We start from the raw sequence: 20,572 nt of genomic DNA on the forward strand, positions 1-20,572 counted from the left end.
GTATCCAGAGTGAAAAACCCTTTTGAGCTCAATTGACTCCCATTCTTCTCTTGCAGATGTAGAAATCACTGAGAGCTCAGAGTCCTTTGTTAATGCGACTGCCAAAGCTATGAGAGCAGCCTCGGGTAGGCACTCTGCCTCCTGCATGTGTCTGCACTGCTGTGTGGCTCTGACCAGGCATGAACCCTCAACCCATCCAACCCCATTCTCATCCATAGTCTCCACTACTCTTCCACTCTTCCACCCCTTCCTGATACACATCCTGTACGGTCCCGTTACACACCTGCCCCTTTTGTACTGTATCATGTTCCTACCAGATAATTTGCGCAACAAGTCCCGCCATTCCCCCTGCCTGCCCTGTCTGACTTACTCCCACTACTAATAGGAAGGGCAGAGCACCACAGACTTGGCATGGATTGGCATGCCCATGTTTTACATGACTGAATGTTAAAGACAGATGGGGCGGTCCACTCTGATCTGTCCCACCACAGGCATTAACTCATTCAGTGCCGAGGGTGAATAAAGTGGCTCATAGGGTCAACATTCTAGAGTGCCAAGGGTGACTTTATTCACCAAAAATTACATTATACATTATGATGCTTCATTTTGTAGCCAATCAAAGTATTGTTGCTAGGTAAATACCACAATAAAAAAAAACTTGGTACTCTCGGTGGTGGAGTGTTCCGGAATTCTTTGGCAGTTAGTGAGTTAAACATGACCTAGTTATCCACAGTCCTTAACCACCTACCACCCACCACCTGCATCTGCATCTGTTCACAGTGTGACGCTGCATGATAACGCCTCGCTGGATTACTTTGATTTTACAGCCATTTTGTTTCCTGAGTTTGGTTTGTGCATGCGTATGTTCAACTGTCATGGCATCTCCTTTGGTGCATCGACTGTTTGATACCATAACATGTTTCGCCTCAAAGTGCTTGAATAAGCACATGGGTGCCCACCATGACTGCCCTTTGGTGAAACTGGCTGTGGTCTGACTCTCTCTCTCTCTCGGTCTCTTTGTCTCTCTCCCCCATTTCGTTTATTCTTTCAGTGAAGTCTGTGACAGACCCACCTAACTGGCACTCCCCCGAACCCCAGGAGAGGAAGCGTGTCCCCAGGGACATCATCAGAGGCCTGGGCTCCTCTCCCACCCACACCACCAGCACCCCCTTCCACCAGCAGGGCTACGTAAGTTCAGCACACTGACAACCATTGACTTGCATAAACACACACATTACTGTAGTTATAGATGAGGGGTAATATCGGTAGTGATGTCGGGTGTTCTGTCTCCTTGAACCAGGCCAAGCTGATGTCAGAGTGCAGCGGCAGCATTGACAATGTCAAGAGGGTCAAACTGATCCTGAATGATGAGGAGCTGGAGGACCAAGGCCTCACCACGCTGAGCACTGCAGACCAACAGACATGTATGTCTCTGTGACACTCCTCCACAGCCATTTCTGTGTGTATTCCATGTATGACGCCATGTAAATGTGTTATCATTGTAATCATTGAGCATTTCCGTGTTATGTGTGTATCTGCAGCCGTGATCGAGCGTTGGGAGCTGCTCCATGCCCAGGCCCTCAGTGATGAGCTGTGCATCAAACAAGACCTGCAGCAGTGGCAGAAGTTGAACTCTGACCTCATTGACATCACAGGCTGGCTAAACCGGGTGTTGCCCGAGCTGGAGAGGCTGCAGAGGCTGGCACCGTCCACCAGCGTCCGCGACATGGAGGGCAACATCAGGAGGCTCAAGGTAAGGGGTCTGACAGTGAGCGTAACATAGCAGGGAAACAATGTACCAACAACAAGGATCTCCTCCTATCAGTAAAACAGATGACTGCATCTAACAATCCATTATGCTTGATTTAGTGACAAACAAGCAAACCTTTTTTTTTACTCTTTTACTTTTTTTGCTGTGTGTAGAATGTGATCCAAAGTGTCCTCTCTTCCTCCTCTCTTCCTCTCTCTCTCTCTCTCTCTCTCTCTCTCTCTCTCTCTCTCCCTCTCTCTCTCTCTCTCTGTAGGAGATGCAGAAAACCTTCAATCGTTACAAGTCTCTGATGATCTCCATTAACCTGAGTGGGCGTAGCTTCCAGCATGGGGACAGCGCTGAACTGCAGGAGCTTCAGGAGGGCCTGCGGGTTGCCAACCACAGTTGGACCCAAGCCTGCGCGGGCCTGGAGAGCTGGGAGGGCCGTTTGCACAGCGCACTCATGCAGTGTCAGGTGAGGACAACAACACACTGATATAAACTATGGACTAGATGGAATATCCCTCTGACCCTTTAACCTTTGACCTTTTGACCACTCTATTTCAGGAGTTTCATGAGACTCTGCACTCCATGCTGCTGTGGTTAGCCCGGGCTGAGAACACACGCTTTGCAGTGAACATCCACGACCGATTCGCACCCCGCTCTGTCCTGCTGGAGCACAGGGACACTCTCATGGTGAGGGGTGCATTCAGTCTATGAGCACAGAAAGGCAATACTGTACAATTAGTGGACGCAATTATGCGTTCCGTGCAGAGACATTTTAGCCGAGCGTGTAACAGTGGAATCGTGTTTCCTTGACAAAGAGTTGAAATCTCTTTGACTGTATTCCTGGAGTTTCATGTGTAATCCACCTGCTGTCAGCTGAGGCCTGTGCTCTCCTATGCCCCGTGCTGTAGGCCCTGGAGGAGGAGTTGCGTGGGCGCCAGAGGCAGGTCTCCTCCCTGCAGGAGATCTCCACCCAGCTCCTGCTGGAGGCCACAGGCGAGGACAGTATCGAGGCCAAGGAGAAAGTCCACGTCATCAGCAACAAGCTTCGCCTGCTGCTGCGCCAAGTGGCCAACGACCTGCACGTTCTGCAAGGCAGGCTGGTATGTATACACAGGGTGCCACCGTCCACCACCTCCCCCCCGTCGACTGAAAGTCCAGTGCTGTTTTGTTGTCCCAGTCCGCCCCTGATGGCAGGCTGGTACGTATACACAGGGTGCCACCATCCACCACTTCCCCCCCGTCGACTGAAAGTCCAGTGCTGTTTTGTTGTCCCAGTCTGTCCCTGATGACATGTCATGAGTTTTTGGTGAATAGGGTTGATCGTTTTTCTGATCTATTGATGGTGGTGAATATTGTTGTTGCGGGAAATAAAAACAGGTTTGACCACTATTTGTGTTCTGTCCCAGGACTCCTGTCCAACCGGCTCTGAGGTAGACGGTGGCGGCTCTCCACACAGGCACAAGGTACAGTACAGTTTCAGTCACACATGTTCAATAGCTGGTGCTGTAGCACAGAGTCAATGCAAACAGGTGCCTCTGCACAGACTCTTGTCCAGTCCAGTCCAGCCCAGTCCAGCCATCACTTGCAGTGAAACGCCAAATGAAACAATCAATGGTTAGATCCAATGTAATAGCTCCATGTAAATATTTGTAATGGCGCGTTTGTACCCATGATTACTCACAGGGAAAAAAAGTAAACCTTTGTAAAATATGTTTTAATGGTTTGGTTTGTGTGTGTAGGAGAAAGCTGAGATGGGAGCAGCTGAAGTCCGATCCCCTGGCAGTAGAAGGTACGTGCCGAATGTGCCTCATTGCCTTCGTCCCAACCTCAATCACTGGAACGAGAAGTCTGTCTGCTTGTTCACAACACGTTCTTACCCTCATGATACAAAACCATCAGCTCTTAATCAGATTTTCCCTCCATTCCATCAGATAAAGCTATGTTCTAATCTTATTGCAATGCATGCAGCTTTACTGATGTGTTTCTCTGTCTCTCCATGTCAAGGGAGGAGAAGAAGGACTCTACCCCAGCTCGGCCCTTCTTCTACCGGGTGTTGCGTGCTGCCTTCCCCCTCCATCTGCTCTTCCTACTGCTGCTGGTGCTGGCCTGCCTGGTGCCGATGTCTGAGGAGGACTACAGCTGTACCCTGTCCAACAACTTTGCCCGCTCCTTCTACCCCATGCTGCGCTACACCAACGGGCCCCCTCCCACATGAGAGAGCTACAACCCACCTGTTTCCTCCATTATACACGCCCCCCCCCCACACACACACACACACACACACACACACACACACACACACACACACACACACACACACACACCAACCGCAATCACTGGAGGCCCGAAGAAAAATATGATCAGACTGGAGACTTTAAGGACAACCGATGCTTTCTGTGTCTCTCAGCTGCAAAAGTTTTTTTTTGTTTTTGTTCGAGTTTTTTTAAGTTGTCTAAAAGGTATTTATGTAAACATATTTATATTTAATATATCTGGAGAGCTCACGTCATGAAGGTGTGCAGCTCTTCCATGAAGCAAAGAAGCCATATCATTGGTTAATTTTGAAGTAAATAATTTTTATATGGAGCTAAAATATGTAATGACTATCCCCATGAAACCCTGTTTTCCACGAACAAACAAAGAAATATTTCAAAATGTATTTTGATATTTTCTTTTATTGCCACAGACTCGCAATGATGACCTATAGGATTAGGTTTTAATGGTAAATAACATTTACTACCAAAGGATCAGAGAATTGAGCGTATTGATCATTTTCTACCACAACGACTGTTTTTACTGTTTTACTTTCGAGAACCAATTGTGGATAGCACATTTTTGTACATATCGACTGAACAAGAGTTTGTGTTTGTTTGATTTAGAATCATATTCACTGTGAAAGGTGATTTTTACTGAATAACTGTAGCCACTCATCTGAAAACATGCCTTGCTGTAGTCAGTGATTTTTTTTAAATCAAGATTTTAAAGTTCTTAATTAAGACAACCAGTGTACTTGTGATTTTGTTTGTATCAATACATTTGTATATAATGGCAAACTACTGAAAAAGCAATGATTAACGTGTGAGTGTGTATGTTGATTGCTGCTTGGTAATTATTTTAGTACTGCATAACTGATCAAAATAATGTGACCGTCTGAACACTGCTCTTTTACACTACTCTTTCATGCAGTTGAATGACACGAGTCAAATCTAACGCTGTTCCAACAGAGATACAGTGTATGAATGTAACTGTTATGAAGCTGGAAAGGCCAGTCAGTGAGCAATGAATGTAGCCATGTACACACCACACATGCACAATCAAAGAGCATGTGTTTGTGTGTAGAGAGGGGATTCTGTACATGCTGTACCTTTATGCACATATGTTTACTCATGTATATAAATCTGAACCGGAATAATGGGAGCAGAGCTGCGGCCATGTTAAGAGAGCGGTGTAAAACAGTGCGTTTACCCAGACCACGCTGATTCGTTCGTGTACATAATCTCAGTCATCCTCTGTACTGCCCGGTAGGCCAATGGAACATAGACAACAATGGTGTGTATAGTTTGATTTATTTTCTGAATGCTTATTTATGGGATGTATAGATTAAAGTCATTTTTACTTGACAATAAACATTGTTTGCCATGAGACTGTGGCTGTCAGTGTTCTTCATTCACTTCTTTACAGAGAACATTGTTGTTGTGTATCTCTAGTTGGGACTAAGAAATTCTAAACAAATACACAATAGCAGGTTGTGACTCAGACTCCGGTTGTGAGTTTTATAGAAGCACAAACATGGCTTTGACATTTTACATCGGATAAACAACACAAGCACCATATAATTACGCAAGAAAGGGACAGTTCATGACAAAGATGCATACGTGTGTGTGTGTGTGTGTGTGTGTGTGTGTGTGTCTGTGTGTATGTGTGCACGCTTGAGCAGTTGCTGGTTTTGTTTAACAGTCATCTTAATCAAAGGCCACTTGATGCATCTGACTGACATTTGAAGGGATCACTTGGGTGTACGTCAGAGGCTGGCCTCCCGGACACAGATCAATCTTAATCCTAGACTAAAATGCATCTTCAATTAAGATTTTATGATTGAAAATGTCATTTAATCCTTAATCTCTGTCCAGGGAACCAGCCCCAGGAATATTAGAAATCCAGAATGAATAGCCACTGTCAACATCTAGTGAATACATCTAGTAGAGTCATTTGAAAGAGTAGTGATTGGTGCAGAGAAATAATGACTGTATTCAATGTACAAGGTGGTATTAGGCAAAGAACATGCACGATATGATAGAAATACACTGCACATCTAATAACTGTGTGTGTGATGACATTAAGCAGTCCTGTCTGATAGTAGATTAAAGAAGACTTCATGCACCTTTATCCGAGTAAGCCAGTTAAGATGGTATGAATTGTTCTGCAAGATACACAAAAATCATGAAAAAGAAGGTGAAAAAGATACAAATATATCAAAAGACACACATTTTGACCAGTAGAAGTTCAAAGATGTACTCATTACTGTCTACATTACCACCTGATTATTTACAAGGGAATTACACACAGAAAATACATTCAATCGAAACCACATCATTGTTACAAATCGTAATCTCCCCCCCCCCCCCAAGGACAAAAAACATCATAAAAACAATAAAACTGATATTAATATTTAACAGCACATAATGTTTATGTTTTTTTTTCTTCTGTCAGTCATTAGTCATAGAGTGGTGGCAGCTACCTTGGTGCTAGATCGAGCACCAGTTTCTCTTTCAGTTCAGCCACCTCTGTGAGGTGGTATATGAGCTCGGGCAGTCTCCATGTCCCCCTTCTCTATCCATGTACGCCATTCCCCTCCTACTCAGGTCCCCACCTCTCCTGTCTGAGCTGGCCAGTGTCCTGGGTGGACATGCCTGCAGGAGAGGAACAGTGTCAGAAGAACACCCGCTCTAGCGACGGAATTGTAATTGCAATGGAATTGTAATGGAATTGTATTTTACCATTTGCTAATACAACGTCACACCGATTAGAACTTACTAATGCGCACTAATGCGCATACCACAAGGTTCCTGGTTCGATTCCGACCCTCGACACGTCTCGCATGTCTTTCCTCCTCTCTCTCACCCATCCTTCCTGTCAGTCTCTACTGTCTCTATCCCAATCAAGCAGAAATGCCCTAAAAATATATTTAAAAAAAGAAGAACTTACTCATGGTTACCCACAGCTGTGGTCCACCTCTGAATTCAGGGATAGAAGTAAAGTCTGGGACTGGAGGTGGGTGTCCACTACAGAGGCATGGTTGGGGGCATGTGCAGAGGCCTGGGCTGGAGCTGGAGCTGGGGCTGGAGCTGGGGCTGTGCCTGCTGGGGGCTCAGTGGGGAAGGGGTTAGACCTGGGAGCTGTGGACATGCGGCTGTTGGAGGCGTTGGTCGTGTTGGCGTCTAGCATCTCCAAGAGCAGGTCGTAAACCAGCACCACGTTCTTCTTCTTCATATTGGAGAGGTGGTCCATGCCTTTGTTACTGAAGGAGAAAACAGAGAGGTGCATGGGAAATGCAGTCTTAATAAATGGCCAACAAACACATCAAGTCTGCCACCAGCATTTGTGAATAATGAGACGATCAGAAACGGTGTTTATGTCTGAAAACTACAAATGGGCAAAGCTGTGAGCAGTCGGTCGCTGACCGACCGAACAAGGAGCTACTTCGTCAGGAAGGTGTCAGTGAAGGGAGGGAGCTGTGACGATACCTGACATGGCGGATGTGTGACAGCAGCATGAGGAGGTGGGCCAGGCGGGCAGATTGCTGCTGGAAGGACAGGCCTCGTTTGGAGATGGCCCACACCAGGGCGTCTGTCACTGAGTCCAACAGGCGCATGAGCTTCCCCCTGCTCTCTTGCTCCTCCGCTGTCTCTGGAGAGCTATTGCACATGTCTACAGGGGGGAGATGCACGCATTTTTTTTAAACTGACTATCCATTTATATGGCCAGACAATCTCAATCAGTTGTTCACACTAGTTGTTCTTTACTAGTCACACACAAGCACAGAGTGAATAGGGCATGTTCATTTGACGCATCTCCCATTTCATACTGTACAACAAAATCCCTAGCATTAAAGAAAGGATTTTCTTTGTGTTATTTAGGGATTTTTCAGCTTTGAAATTAGTAGACAGAATTTAAGTTCTATGAGATAGCATTGTAGTCCCCTGATTGGAGGACATGAAGAGAGAGTAATAATTATACCTCTGCTGTACAGCATTTATAATTTCATGGTAAGGAACACACACATCTAGACACATATCATTTCCCATCACTCATTTCAGTGAATCGGTTAATCAATTATTTATTAGTTTACTAGTTTTAATTCCACCCTTCAGATGTCCACAGGTTAACCCATCTTTCCCAGTATAGTGTCATTTTTATGATTTCCTTCTGCAATACATCATCTATTTTACTGTGATATTTTACAAAGGTCTTGAACCTCCCCATTTGTATCATTTCTGCCGAAAGTTCCTTAAAAATAAATATTTTACCTAAGAGTATAATCAGATTTCCCAATAATTGGGCTTGGTTATTCAAATCCCCTAACAATATAGTTTGCAGGTCTATATCCACATTGATATTATAAGAACCATTACTGAACCTGACTCCAAAAGTGAGCCACCAATGGACAGTACCAAAACAGATGAACTATTGATTCTGTTTCCTCGTGGCAGAATCTGCACAAGGCAAACTGTTCAATGACCCATGTATTGAGCATTCTCTTTGTAGCAAGAGTTATATAGAAGATTTTTAATTTTAAAGAACAAATTGCAGTGTCAATTGTTGTTTTACGTACAGTATCTATCTACATCACTTGTGTATAATATAAGCTTTAAGAGAGAGGTTTAATGCCTTTATATTTTACTATTTTAGCCCTCCAAATTTGTGTTTGTTGTACATACGTCACATAACTTTATCTGGCTTGCCATTTCAAATACATTTAAATATTTTTTGCTCACATAACTTGAAAAAGGGTTCTCCAGGAGTCGGTAGAGCCATGAGTAGATATGTAAACTGAGAAATCTCTAGAGAATTTAATTAAAATCGGCATCATTTACATTTCCTTGGATATGTACCAAACAAAAAGGATTTACTGTACATTTGAAACACTAGATGGCACTGAAGAGGAGAAAATGTGTCAAAAAAGCTTCTTCATAAATCTAATTTGAGGACAGATCACACGAGGACAGAAAATGAAGGCTGGAGGAATTGAGCCATACCTTATTTCTGTCCAACAAAACATATCTGCAATCCTATGCTCTCTGACTTTTTAGACCAGATTTCTGTTGCACAATTTGTTCTTTTTTTCAGGCTGCACTGGGAGAGAATAAACAGATAAAGAGTCTGGCAGTGGTTGCATCCAGAGTGTGTGGACAGAGAGAGGTCAGTCACCCCAGTGAAACCTGGGTTAGAGGGACAGAAAGAGGGCACTGTGACACTCAGGGAGAGGAGTTGGAAAACATTGGTTCCAAAAAAAAAATGAAAAAAAGTGAGTCTAAACCTCCAACCAGATGAGTATTTTTTCTGGGCTATTTTCTGTTTTGTTGTCACAAGCAACAAAGGGGTCTGATTGCAGCACTCAACACACCAAGTCACCCATACAGTAGTCTAGTAGTACTCTACTGTATTGACTTACTAGAGTTAAGGAGGATCATGGCTTTGAGGCAGACGTACTCCTCCCTCTGAAGTTTTAACTCTCGGAATCTAGAAGTGGCTGCCAGCAGCATGTCAAATATCTCCAAGATGCCCTCCACACAGTTCCCCTCATCCCTAGAGTGAGAGAGAGTGAGAGAGAGTGAGAGAGAGAGAGGGAAACAGTGTCTTTGGTGTGACCACCTTGTTTGTCTAGTCTTCCTGGTAGGTTTTTTTTACGGCAGTCCTAGGAAACAAAGCTGCCAAATCCTCACAATGGCCAAAGGACTGTGAAAAATAAGTCCATGTTATGGGAACACATCAAGGTTAGTTAAGCCTATAGTGATAGTCGGTGGCAATGGAAAAGGTGAAACATGACCCAACCCACACTAACGCAAGAAAAAAACACACAAAAAAACACATTGACACACAAAAAAGTTAATTGAATTAACTCACTCTTGCAGATCTATTCAAAATCAACTTACACACACTCAAATATATACTGTACACATTAAAATAACACACACTCCCACATGTATCTCACTTTCAAGGATGGCACCATTTTCAAGGTCAACAAAATCTACTAGTCCTCCAGGCTAATTAAAATCACCCAACACCTAAACTACAGCTACTAATCCAAGATTCCGTATCTTAAGATTCAGACAAAACTTAAGTACCTGTATGTGAAGTTTAATAAGCCTGCACAAATCATGTGTGCTCATAAGGCATGGCATATAACTCACTCACAAAGATTACAAACGCAATTTGTTTATTGAGAACTCAAAAGGTGATTTGCAGAGGTTGGACATCAGACCTTGATCCCATACAGGAAGCCAATTCATCATGAACCTTATGATTTGCTGCCCAAAAGTATTAATATGTTTAAAGCAAACATTGATATCTTCTCTTTTTTATCTCAAGATTTATGGGAGGTCAACTTCTCATCAGTGTGTGTGTGGGGAACACACTGTAACCACTATCATTCTTATCTGCACTCGTGCGTGCACACACACACACACACACACACACACACACACGTACACACACACACACACACACACACACACACACACACACACACACACACACACGTACACACACGTACACACACACACACACACACACACACACACACACACACACACAGACACACAGACACACACTCACACGCACACACACACACACACACACACACACACACGTACACACACGTACACACACGTACACACACACACACACACACACACACACACACACACACACACACACACACACTCACACTCACACTCACAGACACACACACACACACACGTACACACACACACACACACACACACACACACACACACACACACACACACACACACACACACACACACACACACACACACACACACACAGTAACACTGGCCCGAGAGGGTACTGAGAATGTGAGTGTTCTTTGCCAGACGTGCGGGTGAAAGCTAACGAGCCTGAGTCTGTAGGAGTCACCAGTTACGAGGGAGTGACTAGAAACTATGCCAAGGCCTGGCTTACAAACACACACAAACACACCACATACTAAACCTGGCTGTTGGCTAAGTCACAGCTTTTAAAGATCATCAACCTGAAGGGTTTTGGCATTTCCAGAAGCTTTTTAACTACGCTAGGTTTCGGCTATTCTCGGAGATTAAGTTTTTGCCAGTTTTGGCTTGTTCTAGATTTCACTGAGAACGCATATGTTATGCATGATGTACGTTATTGTGGAGTTTAAAGGTTGTATAACATTTGCACAGTGGCCTTACCTGTTGAGTTTGAAGTCTGGTGAGAAGATGAGTTTCCCGGGGTGGTCCACAGACCTCCACATGAGCCCAAGCATCAGCACCTCCAACCAGCAGCACTCTAGCAGGTGCACCTGGTCCGCCAGACTCAGTTCCACAAAGCCTACCACACACACACACACACACACACAGACACACACACAGACACAGACACAGACACACACACACACACACAGACACACAGACACACACAGACACACACACACAGACACACACACCTTAGTAAAGAATGGGCTCTATTAGCTCAAGATGTCCAAGACCCTAAAAAGTCACTAGCTAAAGGAAGAACTTGAAATACCTGAAATACATAGTCCAAACACGCTTGGGACGCCCTGAGGTGTTACAGCTTTGGTTTTAGTCCTCAAGGGTGGTACACTGGAACAAAGCTTAACAACACATTCTGGCCATGACATCACCGCTAAATAGCACCTTGCTATAATTCAACTGCAGTTCACTCAGGAGCAAATAGTCTATAGAGGTTTTGGCTCTTTTTTGCCGTAGTAGACAATATAAGCTAATTTTCGCCATCTCCCTCTTTCACCAAACAGTGAAAAAACATCTCTGACAAAAGCAAGTCTTTTGAGATCCTTGCAGTTCCACCCTTCCTGAGTAGACACCTGCTGAGTTCACCTCTCAGCCCCAGGGTAAGGCGGGAACAATGCTCTCTAAGCAAGCAGACAGGAGAGGAGATGTAACCCCTTCACACCCTGTGTAAGCCGAGTGGCACACAGCCATGAGCCTGCAGCATGGGGGGGTGGGGGGGGGGGGGGGGCTAATGAGAAGGCTAAGAGCCGACTAATTGACTGAGAAGAACGCAGTGACACCTGTTTTCACCTCTGACTATTTGGAAGAGCCAGACTATTTGGGCTGGTGCCTATGGTTGCTCCATTATTGATTTTGACACTTATTAACATGCTGGTGGCTTGCTTGTTCCCCCCTGGTATTATGTGAGACCTGTAGGGCTACAGAACACACACAGGTCTGTCATATACTAGAACACAATAATGGAAAGCCAAAGTATGCCTACTTATGGTGTGTAGATGCAGCACGAATGCACGCACGCATGCACGCACGCACGCACGCACGCGCACACATGCACACGTGCACACACGCACACACACGCACACACACACATACATATACACACACATTCTCTCCAGGTGGCTCACCAGGGACCTTCTTGGCCCAGCTGATCATGACAACGAGCTCCTTGTCGGCCAGGTTGGTGAGTGACATCATCATGCTGGCCTCGGTGAAGGGCTTCTTCAGGTCCTCCATCAGGTAGATCTCTGGCGGCTCCGCCTCGATGATGCGGGAGATGAGCTGTTCTGGGCTCATGGCCGTGTGGTGGAGCTCTGCCTGGGGGATGAGACCCTCCAGACGCCTCTGGGACCTAGCTCCCACCCCCAGCATCCCAGCTGGAGCGTCCCGCACCTGGGGTACACGTCTGTGCCGCGCCCCGCGGTAACTACAGCGCTCTCGCCTCACACCTGGACCACAGAAAAACACTCAGCTCAACATCCCACAGGCACCTCTACAGGGTTCACAGCATCAACAGATTGAGAAAGTCCCCTGCTTATTTAATAACAACTATGTAAGGGATTTCACAAATAAAAAAAATTAAAGAATAAAGTAGATATAGGATAAAGATGGCCTACCACACTTCATCATGCCCACTTCGTAGCATTTGCGTAAACGGCAAGCCTGGCAACTTTTCCGACGGTTCTTGTCAATCGTGCACTGGTTAGTCGCAGGACAAATGTAATCATTGTGTCCTAACAGAGACAGCGGAGGGCAGTAGGGGACATTACATGTGTGTACTTTATGAATATCATATCTGTTCTGATCAACGATATACGGTACCAGTCAAAAGTTTGGACACACCTTGCCAAGAGTGTGCAAAGCTGTCATCAAAGCAAAAGGTGGCTACTTTGAAGAATCTAAAATATAAAACATATTCTGGTTTGTTTAACACTTTTTTGTTTACTGCATAATTCCATATGTGTTCCTTCATAGTTTTGATGTCGTCAATATTAATCTACAATGTAGAAAATAATTTAAAAAAAATTAAAAAAAACATTGAATGAGAAGATGTGTCCAAACTTTTGACTGGTACTGTATATATATATATTTTTTTTTAAAAACACTTAACCAGCAATAAAAAATAATTACACAGAATTTGGTCTGAGAAGGGTCATTGGAGGCCACCAGCAAGTCATGTAAACAGAAGCCGATAAGTTCCTGGGCTCTCAGAGAGACGGTGACCCCAAGGCAGAGACAACATAACACAGCAACAGCTCCACTGGTAAAGTGGAGCGGCCATGTTGGAGACTGGATAGACGGTCTTACCTTGGATACTTCTCTTGAAAAATGCTTTGCAGCCCTCACAGGACCACACCCCGTAGTGGTAACCGGAGGCGTAGTCGTGACACACAGCACAGAAGTGCATGTCCGCCTTCCCCACCACACTGCCGGCTGAGGAGGAGGAGGAGTTCACCCTTTCCTCCCCATCCTCCTGTCTTTTCCCCAGCTTGGTAGAGTTAAGGATAGTGCTGTGAGAGGAAAGGTGAACCGCACGTCATTCACAAAGAAGAAACCCTTTGGTGATATCTAGTGCCGGTGTCTGAGGATTAAAATGTTGAGGTGTACTGTACAGTACACCTGATGTTCTGTCGCAACGACACCTAACAAAGCTTAGACAATAACGGTGGAATGACCAGTCGTGTCTGGGTACCTGCTGGGGCTGAGACCATGGGGCTTGGGCTGCGCCCAGGGGGCGTGGGGGTCGCCGTACACCAGGGGCTGGGGGCAGTGCAGGGTCAGTGAAGGCACGTTGTGGTGACCGTGGGGGGGCCAGAAGAGAGAGGGGCTGAGAGAGGGGCATATGGAGGAGGGGCTGTCGGAGACGGGGGGTCTGCTGTAGCTCAACATAGAGGGGCTGTAGAAGGCCAGGGCTCCGTGGCTGTACTCGTGGCTGCTGTCCGTGTACGGGGAGGGGATGCACACCGTGTGGCTCTCCCTGCCCACAGGGGGGCTGTAGATGGGGTGCAGGAGGCCCGGGGGGCTCCCCCTCTCAGCGGCCTTGCTGGAGCCCACCTCCTGGAGCTGAAGCAGGGGAGAAGCGTCGGTGCCACTCCCAGGAGAGCAGGACATTCTGGAACAAACAGTAGGGCTGCTGCTGCCCTCTATTGCATCACTCACTGGCCACAGTGAGAGGGAGGTCCTATTGCAGTAATGAAAAGAGGGAAATTAAAAAGGGAGATCACACTTAGTACCATATAGATACTGTATGCTCAAATGCATACACAGTCACGATAACACACTGCATGCTGTCCTGCTGTACCGTAGACACTTCATACACACTCAAGACTCAAATATCAGACCGAAGTTCTTTATTTGAAGAGTGAAAATCATTGTGTGCATCGCTCAGAACAGAATTTAATTGAAATACACACAAGGCTGGAAGAGTAAGTACTTTTCTTATTGCCTGCTCCCGTCACAGGACAAACATGCTTTAATTCAAACACTGTCTAGACGAACAGCTACTTTTACTGTTGCCACTCCAGTGCCTTTATAGGTGTCTTTATATAGGTACACTCCCACTTCTGACCATAGGGCAATTATGCCAAGATGAAGACAGTAAAACGTGAAAACACCTAACAAATCGAATAAAATAACGAGTTTATTTGAGTGTTGAAAATGTTAAATGCGTATTTGAGGGTATGGTATATAAAATAACCCAGTACAATATAAAGCAACATCATAATCATTTCAAAAAGTAAACGCTTTAGAGACCGTCTCCTTGACACTCCTTGGACACTCAGAGTGGATGACTTTGTCATCGGTCCCACTGTGTTAAAGGTGACATCTGACCTACATACACAGCAGAAGGTGAAGCACGTGTTTTGCAGTTTGCTTTCATGTGTGTATGCATTATGTGTTTATACACCATAGGGTAAATATACTTTGGCATTACATTATTGGGTTCTAGAATACACGTATGACCAGACTGTATGTGTTCTACAGCCGGAGAAGTCTTACATAAGACTATACACAACTTGGAACAAACTAGCCATCATCATGTTAATCAGTGTCAGAATCAACAACACAGCAACCAATAACACAGTTTCACTTTCTAAACATTCAAAGACCAGCGTCAGATAAATACAGCAACTTCTTGCACAAAATGTTTGCATGTTGAGGGAGGCAGAAAGGGTGACCAGAACGTATTACACACAGAACTGTGTAGTAAAACAAACAATCAGTTTTCTCACATGTCCAAGGAAGTCACGGTGCCTTAACAAATCGTAGGTTTACAAGACGGGCCATCTGAAGTTGACATGGGTGGATTATATTTTTGAACTTAATAAATAGCTTTATTCGATGCCAAACCGTTTATTTGAGGGGGAGGGAGCCAGGTCTAGGAGGGATAACTCATAATTACAGCCCGGCCCATCCTCCGTTTGACATTTCAAATCAGAACCTGAATAGCGGATCAATCCTGTGGGAATCCAACATTCATGTGTGGGGAAATACTCAGTTTATTGCTATGCTCCTTCTAAAGTATCAAATCCAAACATTGTGTCAGGGGGTAGGAAAAAACAGTGCAACAACCATCATGCAATTTTGAATAACAAACACGAAAATAGAAGTTAGAACATGTAGAACACTGAGTCAGTGACTTACTTTTTCATGCTGAGGCTAGTGAGCAGGGGTTGACAGTAACTATTGACAGTCTGAAAAGGGTGTTCTGTCAAATGGTGACAGTCGAGAAGATTGGTCTTTGGACAGACAGCCTACTTTGGACAGGCACTGCAGCCTGGCAGTGGTCCATGGTAAACCAGGCACTGCACCGGTCAAACGGCACGGTGCCAGGTCTTTTAATGACGCTATACACCTGGGAGATGGCATGTCCTTACAGGGGAGGGAAAGAACACCACGCACACAGAGACCCACTCAATCGGCCACTGGCCGGGATACTAATCATCAAAACCACCGGGGAGGATTTGGACTACAATAACAATGCCCAATGCATCAGTCTAATTGAGCGTTCTACTACAGTTTCATGGGCGTGTTTTCAACAACTCAAGGTGAAGGCCATCAAAAACTCACCGCACTTTCTTTTTTTTTTGTGCCGTAGAAATTGACGTACCATTAGCATGAGGATACCATATCAAGGGTTAGGGTTAACCCTCATATCAACAGAAAACTATAATAAATGCAAACTGCTGTATAGCAAAAATGCATGTGAATTCTGAGTAAAAATTAACGTACAGTATATTTACCAAAAAGCTATTCGAGACTGTTCTCAGACTATGGTGGCCAGACAATGTGATTGACAGCATCTCAGTGCCCAGCCATCCTCCCATGTCACTCCCCCTCAGACGAAGGCACAGAGCCAGAGACACATACCTCCACACAAAGAACTCCACCAGCACCATTTAGCCTGTATTCCTGCTCCCTCAATACAGACAAAGAAACACTCAAGAAAAGTTTCAATTTGAAGGGGAGAGAGAGAGAGAGAGAGAGAGAGAAACAAGCCTTGTAAGCAGATGACATGGGAGCAGGAGGAGGAGTAGAGAGGCTGTTTTTGCCAGAGTAAAAAAATCTTGCGAGAATGTAGCAAAGCGGAGTGGATTGAGTCGTGCAGACAGCCTGATTATGGCGCACCAAGCTGGGGTAATTTACCTGTCACCTGTCAGTGGAGCTCCAGCTCATACACCTGGCAGTGTGGCCTGCTCACTCTACTGTACTGTACCTCTGTACTGCTGCTGCTGCTGCAACTACTTCTGCTGGAGGTGGCGCCTAACAAGCCTCTTCCAAATTACACCAGCTCTCTCACCACTCACACACACACACAGTTTACTGAAGATAACTACTACTAAAGATATAGTATTTTTGACAGTTGTGCTCCCCTTATATTACCCCTTCACAATTGATAACAGATGAGATGAATGAATGAATGAATGAATGAATGAATGAATGAATGAATGAATGAATGAGAGAAAGAGTGAGAGAGACAGTTGACAGTAAATGGGGACGAATGCAATGGAGGACAGACTTAACACACAACTTCAGGCCAGGTGTAACACACACACAACTTCAGGCCAGGTGTAACACACACACAACTTCAGGCCAGGTGTAACACACACACAACTTCAGGCCAGGTGTAACACACACACAACTTCAGGCCAGGTGTAACACACACCCATTTTTTGAGCAGGTGTAACACACACACATATTTAGGGCAGGTGTAACACACACATTTTTAGGGCAGGTGTAACACACACACACATCTTTAGGGCAGGCGTAACACACATTTTTAGGGCAGGTGTAACGCACGCACACACACACACACACACACACACACACACACACACATCTTTAGGGCAGGTGTAACACACTCATCTTTTTGGTTTAACACACACAACTTCAGTACAGATGTAACACACACACACACCATCTTTTGGGCAGGTGTAACACACACACACATCTTTAGGGCAGGTGTAACACACACACACACACACACACACACACACACACAGACACACACACACATCTTTAGGACAGGTACACAGCTTTGTGGCAGGTGCAACACATAGGTCAGACCAGCAGGTGCCTCCTATGTCCAGCCACCACCATGGAGCAGAGAGGGCTCTCTGAATGACTGCATAACCAATCCCACTGTGCGTGTGTTTCAGTTGAGGCTGCACACACTCCAACATCACCGCTCCTGTGAACGCCTGTCAGCAAGGGCGTGCCAGTGAGGGTGTCCACATGGAGCTGCGTTTGGTTACTAGAGGTATGTTTTAGTTACACAGTGTACTAGTTTTTTTGGGATAATAGTTGGACCTAGGAGGGTCTTTTGAGTGTGTCCTTGACTTGTTTTAGGCACTTGCCAACGGAATGCATTTTTAAGCGGTGGAAATGCAGGAGGACGGAAGGGGATGCACAGAGTTGGCCTCTGAGTTATTATTTTCGTACACGACAGGACATACCCCCCACACACACACACACACACACACACACACACACACACACACACACACAGCTCCCCCACAGTTATTTGTGAGTGAGAGGGGATAGAGAACCCTGCAGTCACAGAGAGATTGTTATTACACTGTGAACAGGCTCAAGGCTATCAAATGAGATTGGCCAAATCCTCCTTGATTTTTGCAGAACTCCATGAAATGCATTGATATGACAATGTGTGTTTATGTGATGAGAAAAAGAAATATCATTCCACTGTGTAAAAGATAAAAGTACAGAGCAAATACGATAGTGCCGCCAAAAAACCACACTTAATGTAATTTTGGTCACGGGCGTAATGCAAGGCAATGTTGGATAATTGCTCATATTAGTAGGTGAAGTGTTTTTTTTCTGGATTTCTTAAGTGCGCATTTTTCATTCGCGAAAAAACCAAACAGTACATTATGTTATGGTCTTCTGCTGTGACATAACAATAACAAACATCTGATCCTCCATTCCGTCTTTCACACAGACTGAGCTTTTTTCACTCAAAATATGAGGAGGGACCAGGCAGCCATAATAGGAGCATGATACTCTTATCAATCTAAGTCACTGGTGTCTTATCAGCTAATGTTATCTCTCATAGACAAACCCAACTCCATCCTCCACTTCTGGCTGCCCTGCTTTACATGCCTCATTTACTACATTAGGTCTACATGACTCTTGTCTCTCAAATAGCTCATGTTCTTTCCTTGGGATATCCAGTTAAATTTACTGCTTAAAAAAATAGCATCTTTTGAGGGGAAGAAAGCAGGTATGTTTATACTGTACACCTGAAAATAAACCTAGTCGTCATAACCACTATAACCTGGTCATAACCGTAACCATTACGTTAAAAAGGGTAACCTTCAACACTGTGGGGAACAGCACCTTTATTTATAGAAAATAATAACTAGGCTACAGAGCTATTTCCTTGGTATAACAAACAGCTAGTAATTGAACAGAATGAGTACAAATCTGCTATGGACTTGTCAACTTATATCAAAAACAGGCCTGCTGTCAATCAAATAGTTGAGGATACCCAACGGTTCTCTGTGTAAATTAAATGTTTCATTCATTCACTGATTGCAGTGAAAAGGAGAATAAAATAAGAAGTATATTACTCCAAAGAACAAATCAATCTAAAATCAATCTAATAAAGATGTAACATAATATGGACTATTAGCCTTATCACCACATACTGTAAACATAAATACAACAATGTAGGCATCTGTCAGTTTCCCTTAGTCTATGGCATACTATTTCCACAAAATCTCGAGTGAAAAAACATTTACACAATTCAATGACTTGCTTCCATTTGTCTCTATTTTTCAAAGACGACAAGACAAATAATTGCAGCTTGACCAAACCTGTCACTCTGTAGTTTGAAATTCTGTCATCAGAGAACAGGAGCCGTTCGCGCTCAGTTGAGGAGTTCAGTCACTTTAGTGCCAGATGAACAGGTTTAAAGCGCTGGAGTTGGTGGAGTTACTGAAACGCACACAACAGAGAAAGAAAAAATGCGACTGCTATTTGTTAGACTACAGGAAGAAACGTGCATCTTCTCGTGGAGTACCAGTGCTCCATCGGGTTATTAATTTGTAACTTCCTTTATCCGCGTTTCATTGATTTTACAGTGCCTGTGCTGAAAGTGGCAGGTTTAATAAGCCATTTGCCGACGTCACTGACCACACCTTCTCGGAGATCCGCCTTTTTTGCACTGCAGCGGTACTATCAGGCCTATCGGTCGGTCCAGAAAACAGCAAATTAGGTCCTGACCAGTATTCTATCATGTGTTGAATGTGTCTAATTGTATACAGTGCATTGATATGTATTAACCAAGACGGGATGTGTTGGTCTTTTTAATTGGACATGATCCTATAAGCTTAATCATCATCACTCAAGTAGGCTTTGTAATGATCACAATTATGTAGGAGACCAATGCCAACAGCCTGAGGTACAAATTAAACACACAATCTTTGTTTACATCTCTCTCTCTCTCTCTCTCTCTCTCTCTCTCTCTCTCTCTCTCTCTCTCTCTCTCGCTCTCCCGCTCTCATCTTCTCCTTCAAAATCCTTTTCTGATGATTACATTGATCCTATTAGCCGAATCCCTGTAACATATGATAACAGGATGTACAATTGCATGTGTAATTTCCTGCACTCAATTTTGCAGATATGAAGGATCACTGGCGAGCTATTTCATGTCCAAAGTCCTGATTGAAAAGGAAACTTTTGGAACCGTGTGTTCCCACTTGTGATCTCTACACACAGTTAGACCTGCTCCCACAGCACAGAGAGAGGGAGTGGGAGACAA

General features: G+C 44.6%; 2 protein-coding genes across 3 annotated transcripts in view; one reads left to right on the top strand and one right to left on the bottom strand.

Annotated features, from left to right (window-relative positions):
* syne2b (spectrin repeat containing, nuclear envelope 2b) overlaps positions 1 to 5,403 on the top strand; it is an 81,461-nt gene extending 76,058 nt beyond the window's left edge. The window contains exons 116-124 of the mRNA XM_083683481.1: positions 1,052 to 1,188; positions 1,301 to 1,424; positions 1,542 to 1,753; positions 2,025 to 2,225; positions 2,318 to 2,446; positions 2,668 to 2,859; positions 3,166 to 3,222; positions 3,499 to 3,548; positions 3,764 to 5,403. Coding sequence (XP_083539607.1) covers positions 1,052 to 1,188; positions 1,301 to 1,424; positions 1,542 to 1,753; positions 2,025 to 2,225; positions 2,318 to 2,446; positions 2,668 to 2,859; positions 3,166 to 3,222; positions 3,499 to 3,548; positions 3,764 to 3,974 — 1,313 coding nt within the window. The 3' untranslated portion in view covers positions 3,975 to 5,403. The remainder of the gene's footprint in view (positions 1 to 1,051; positions 1,189 to 1,300; positions 1,425 to 1,541; positions 1,754 to 2,024; positions 2,226 to 2,317; positions 2,447 to 2,667; positions 2,860 to 3,165; positions 3,223 to 3,498; positions 3,549 to 3,763) is intronic.
* Positions 5,404 to 5,554: 151 nt separating this feature from the next.
* On the bottom strand, positions 5,555 to 19,860 carry esr2b (estrogen receptor 2b). 2 transcript variants are annotated; one of them, XM_083683641.1, is made up of 10 exons: positions 19,626 to 19,860; positions 13,982 to 14,470; positions 13,597 to 13,799; positions 12,906 to 13,022; positions 12,417 to 12,737; positions 11,212 to 11,350; positions 9,432 to 9,565; positions 7,504 to 7,687; positions 6,965 to 7,277; positions 5,555 to 6,669 (listed from the first exon to the last, which is right to left on the bottom strand). In XM_083683641.1, the coding sequence occupies exons 2-9, from the start codon at positions 14,398 to 14,400 to the stop codon at positions 6,971 to 6,973; spliced, it is 1,824 nt and encodes a 607-aa protein (XP_083539767.1). In that variant the 5' UTR covers positions 14,401 to 14,470; positions 19,626 to 19,860; the 3' UTR covers positions 5,555 to 6,669; positions 6,965 to 6,970. The 2 variants fall into 2 exon arrangements, with proteins under 2 accessions (XP_083539767.1, XP_083539768.1); XM_083683642.1 differs by lacking the exon at positions 19,626 to 19,860 and having other exon boundaries at positions 13,982 to 16,705.
* Between the last annotated feature and the right edge of the window lie 712 nt (positions 19,861 to 20,572).

Source organism: Argentina silus (assembly GCF_951799395.1).
Source record: "Argentina silus genome assembly, chromosome: 13".
NCBI classification, from domain to species: domain Eukaryota; kingdom Metazoa; phylum Chordata; class Actinopteri; order Argentiniformes; family Argentinidae; genus Argentina; species Argentina silus.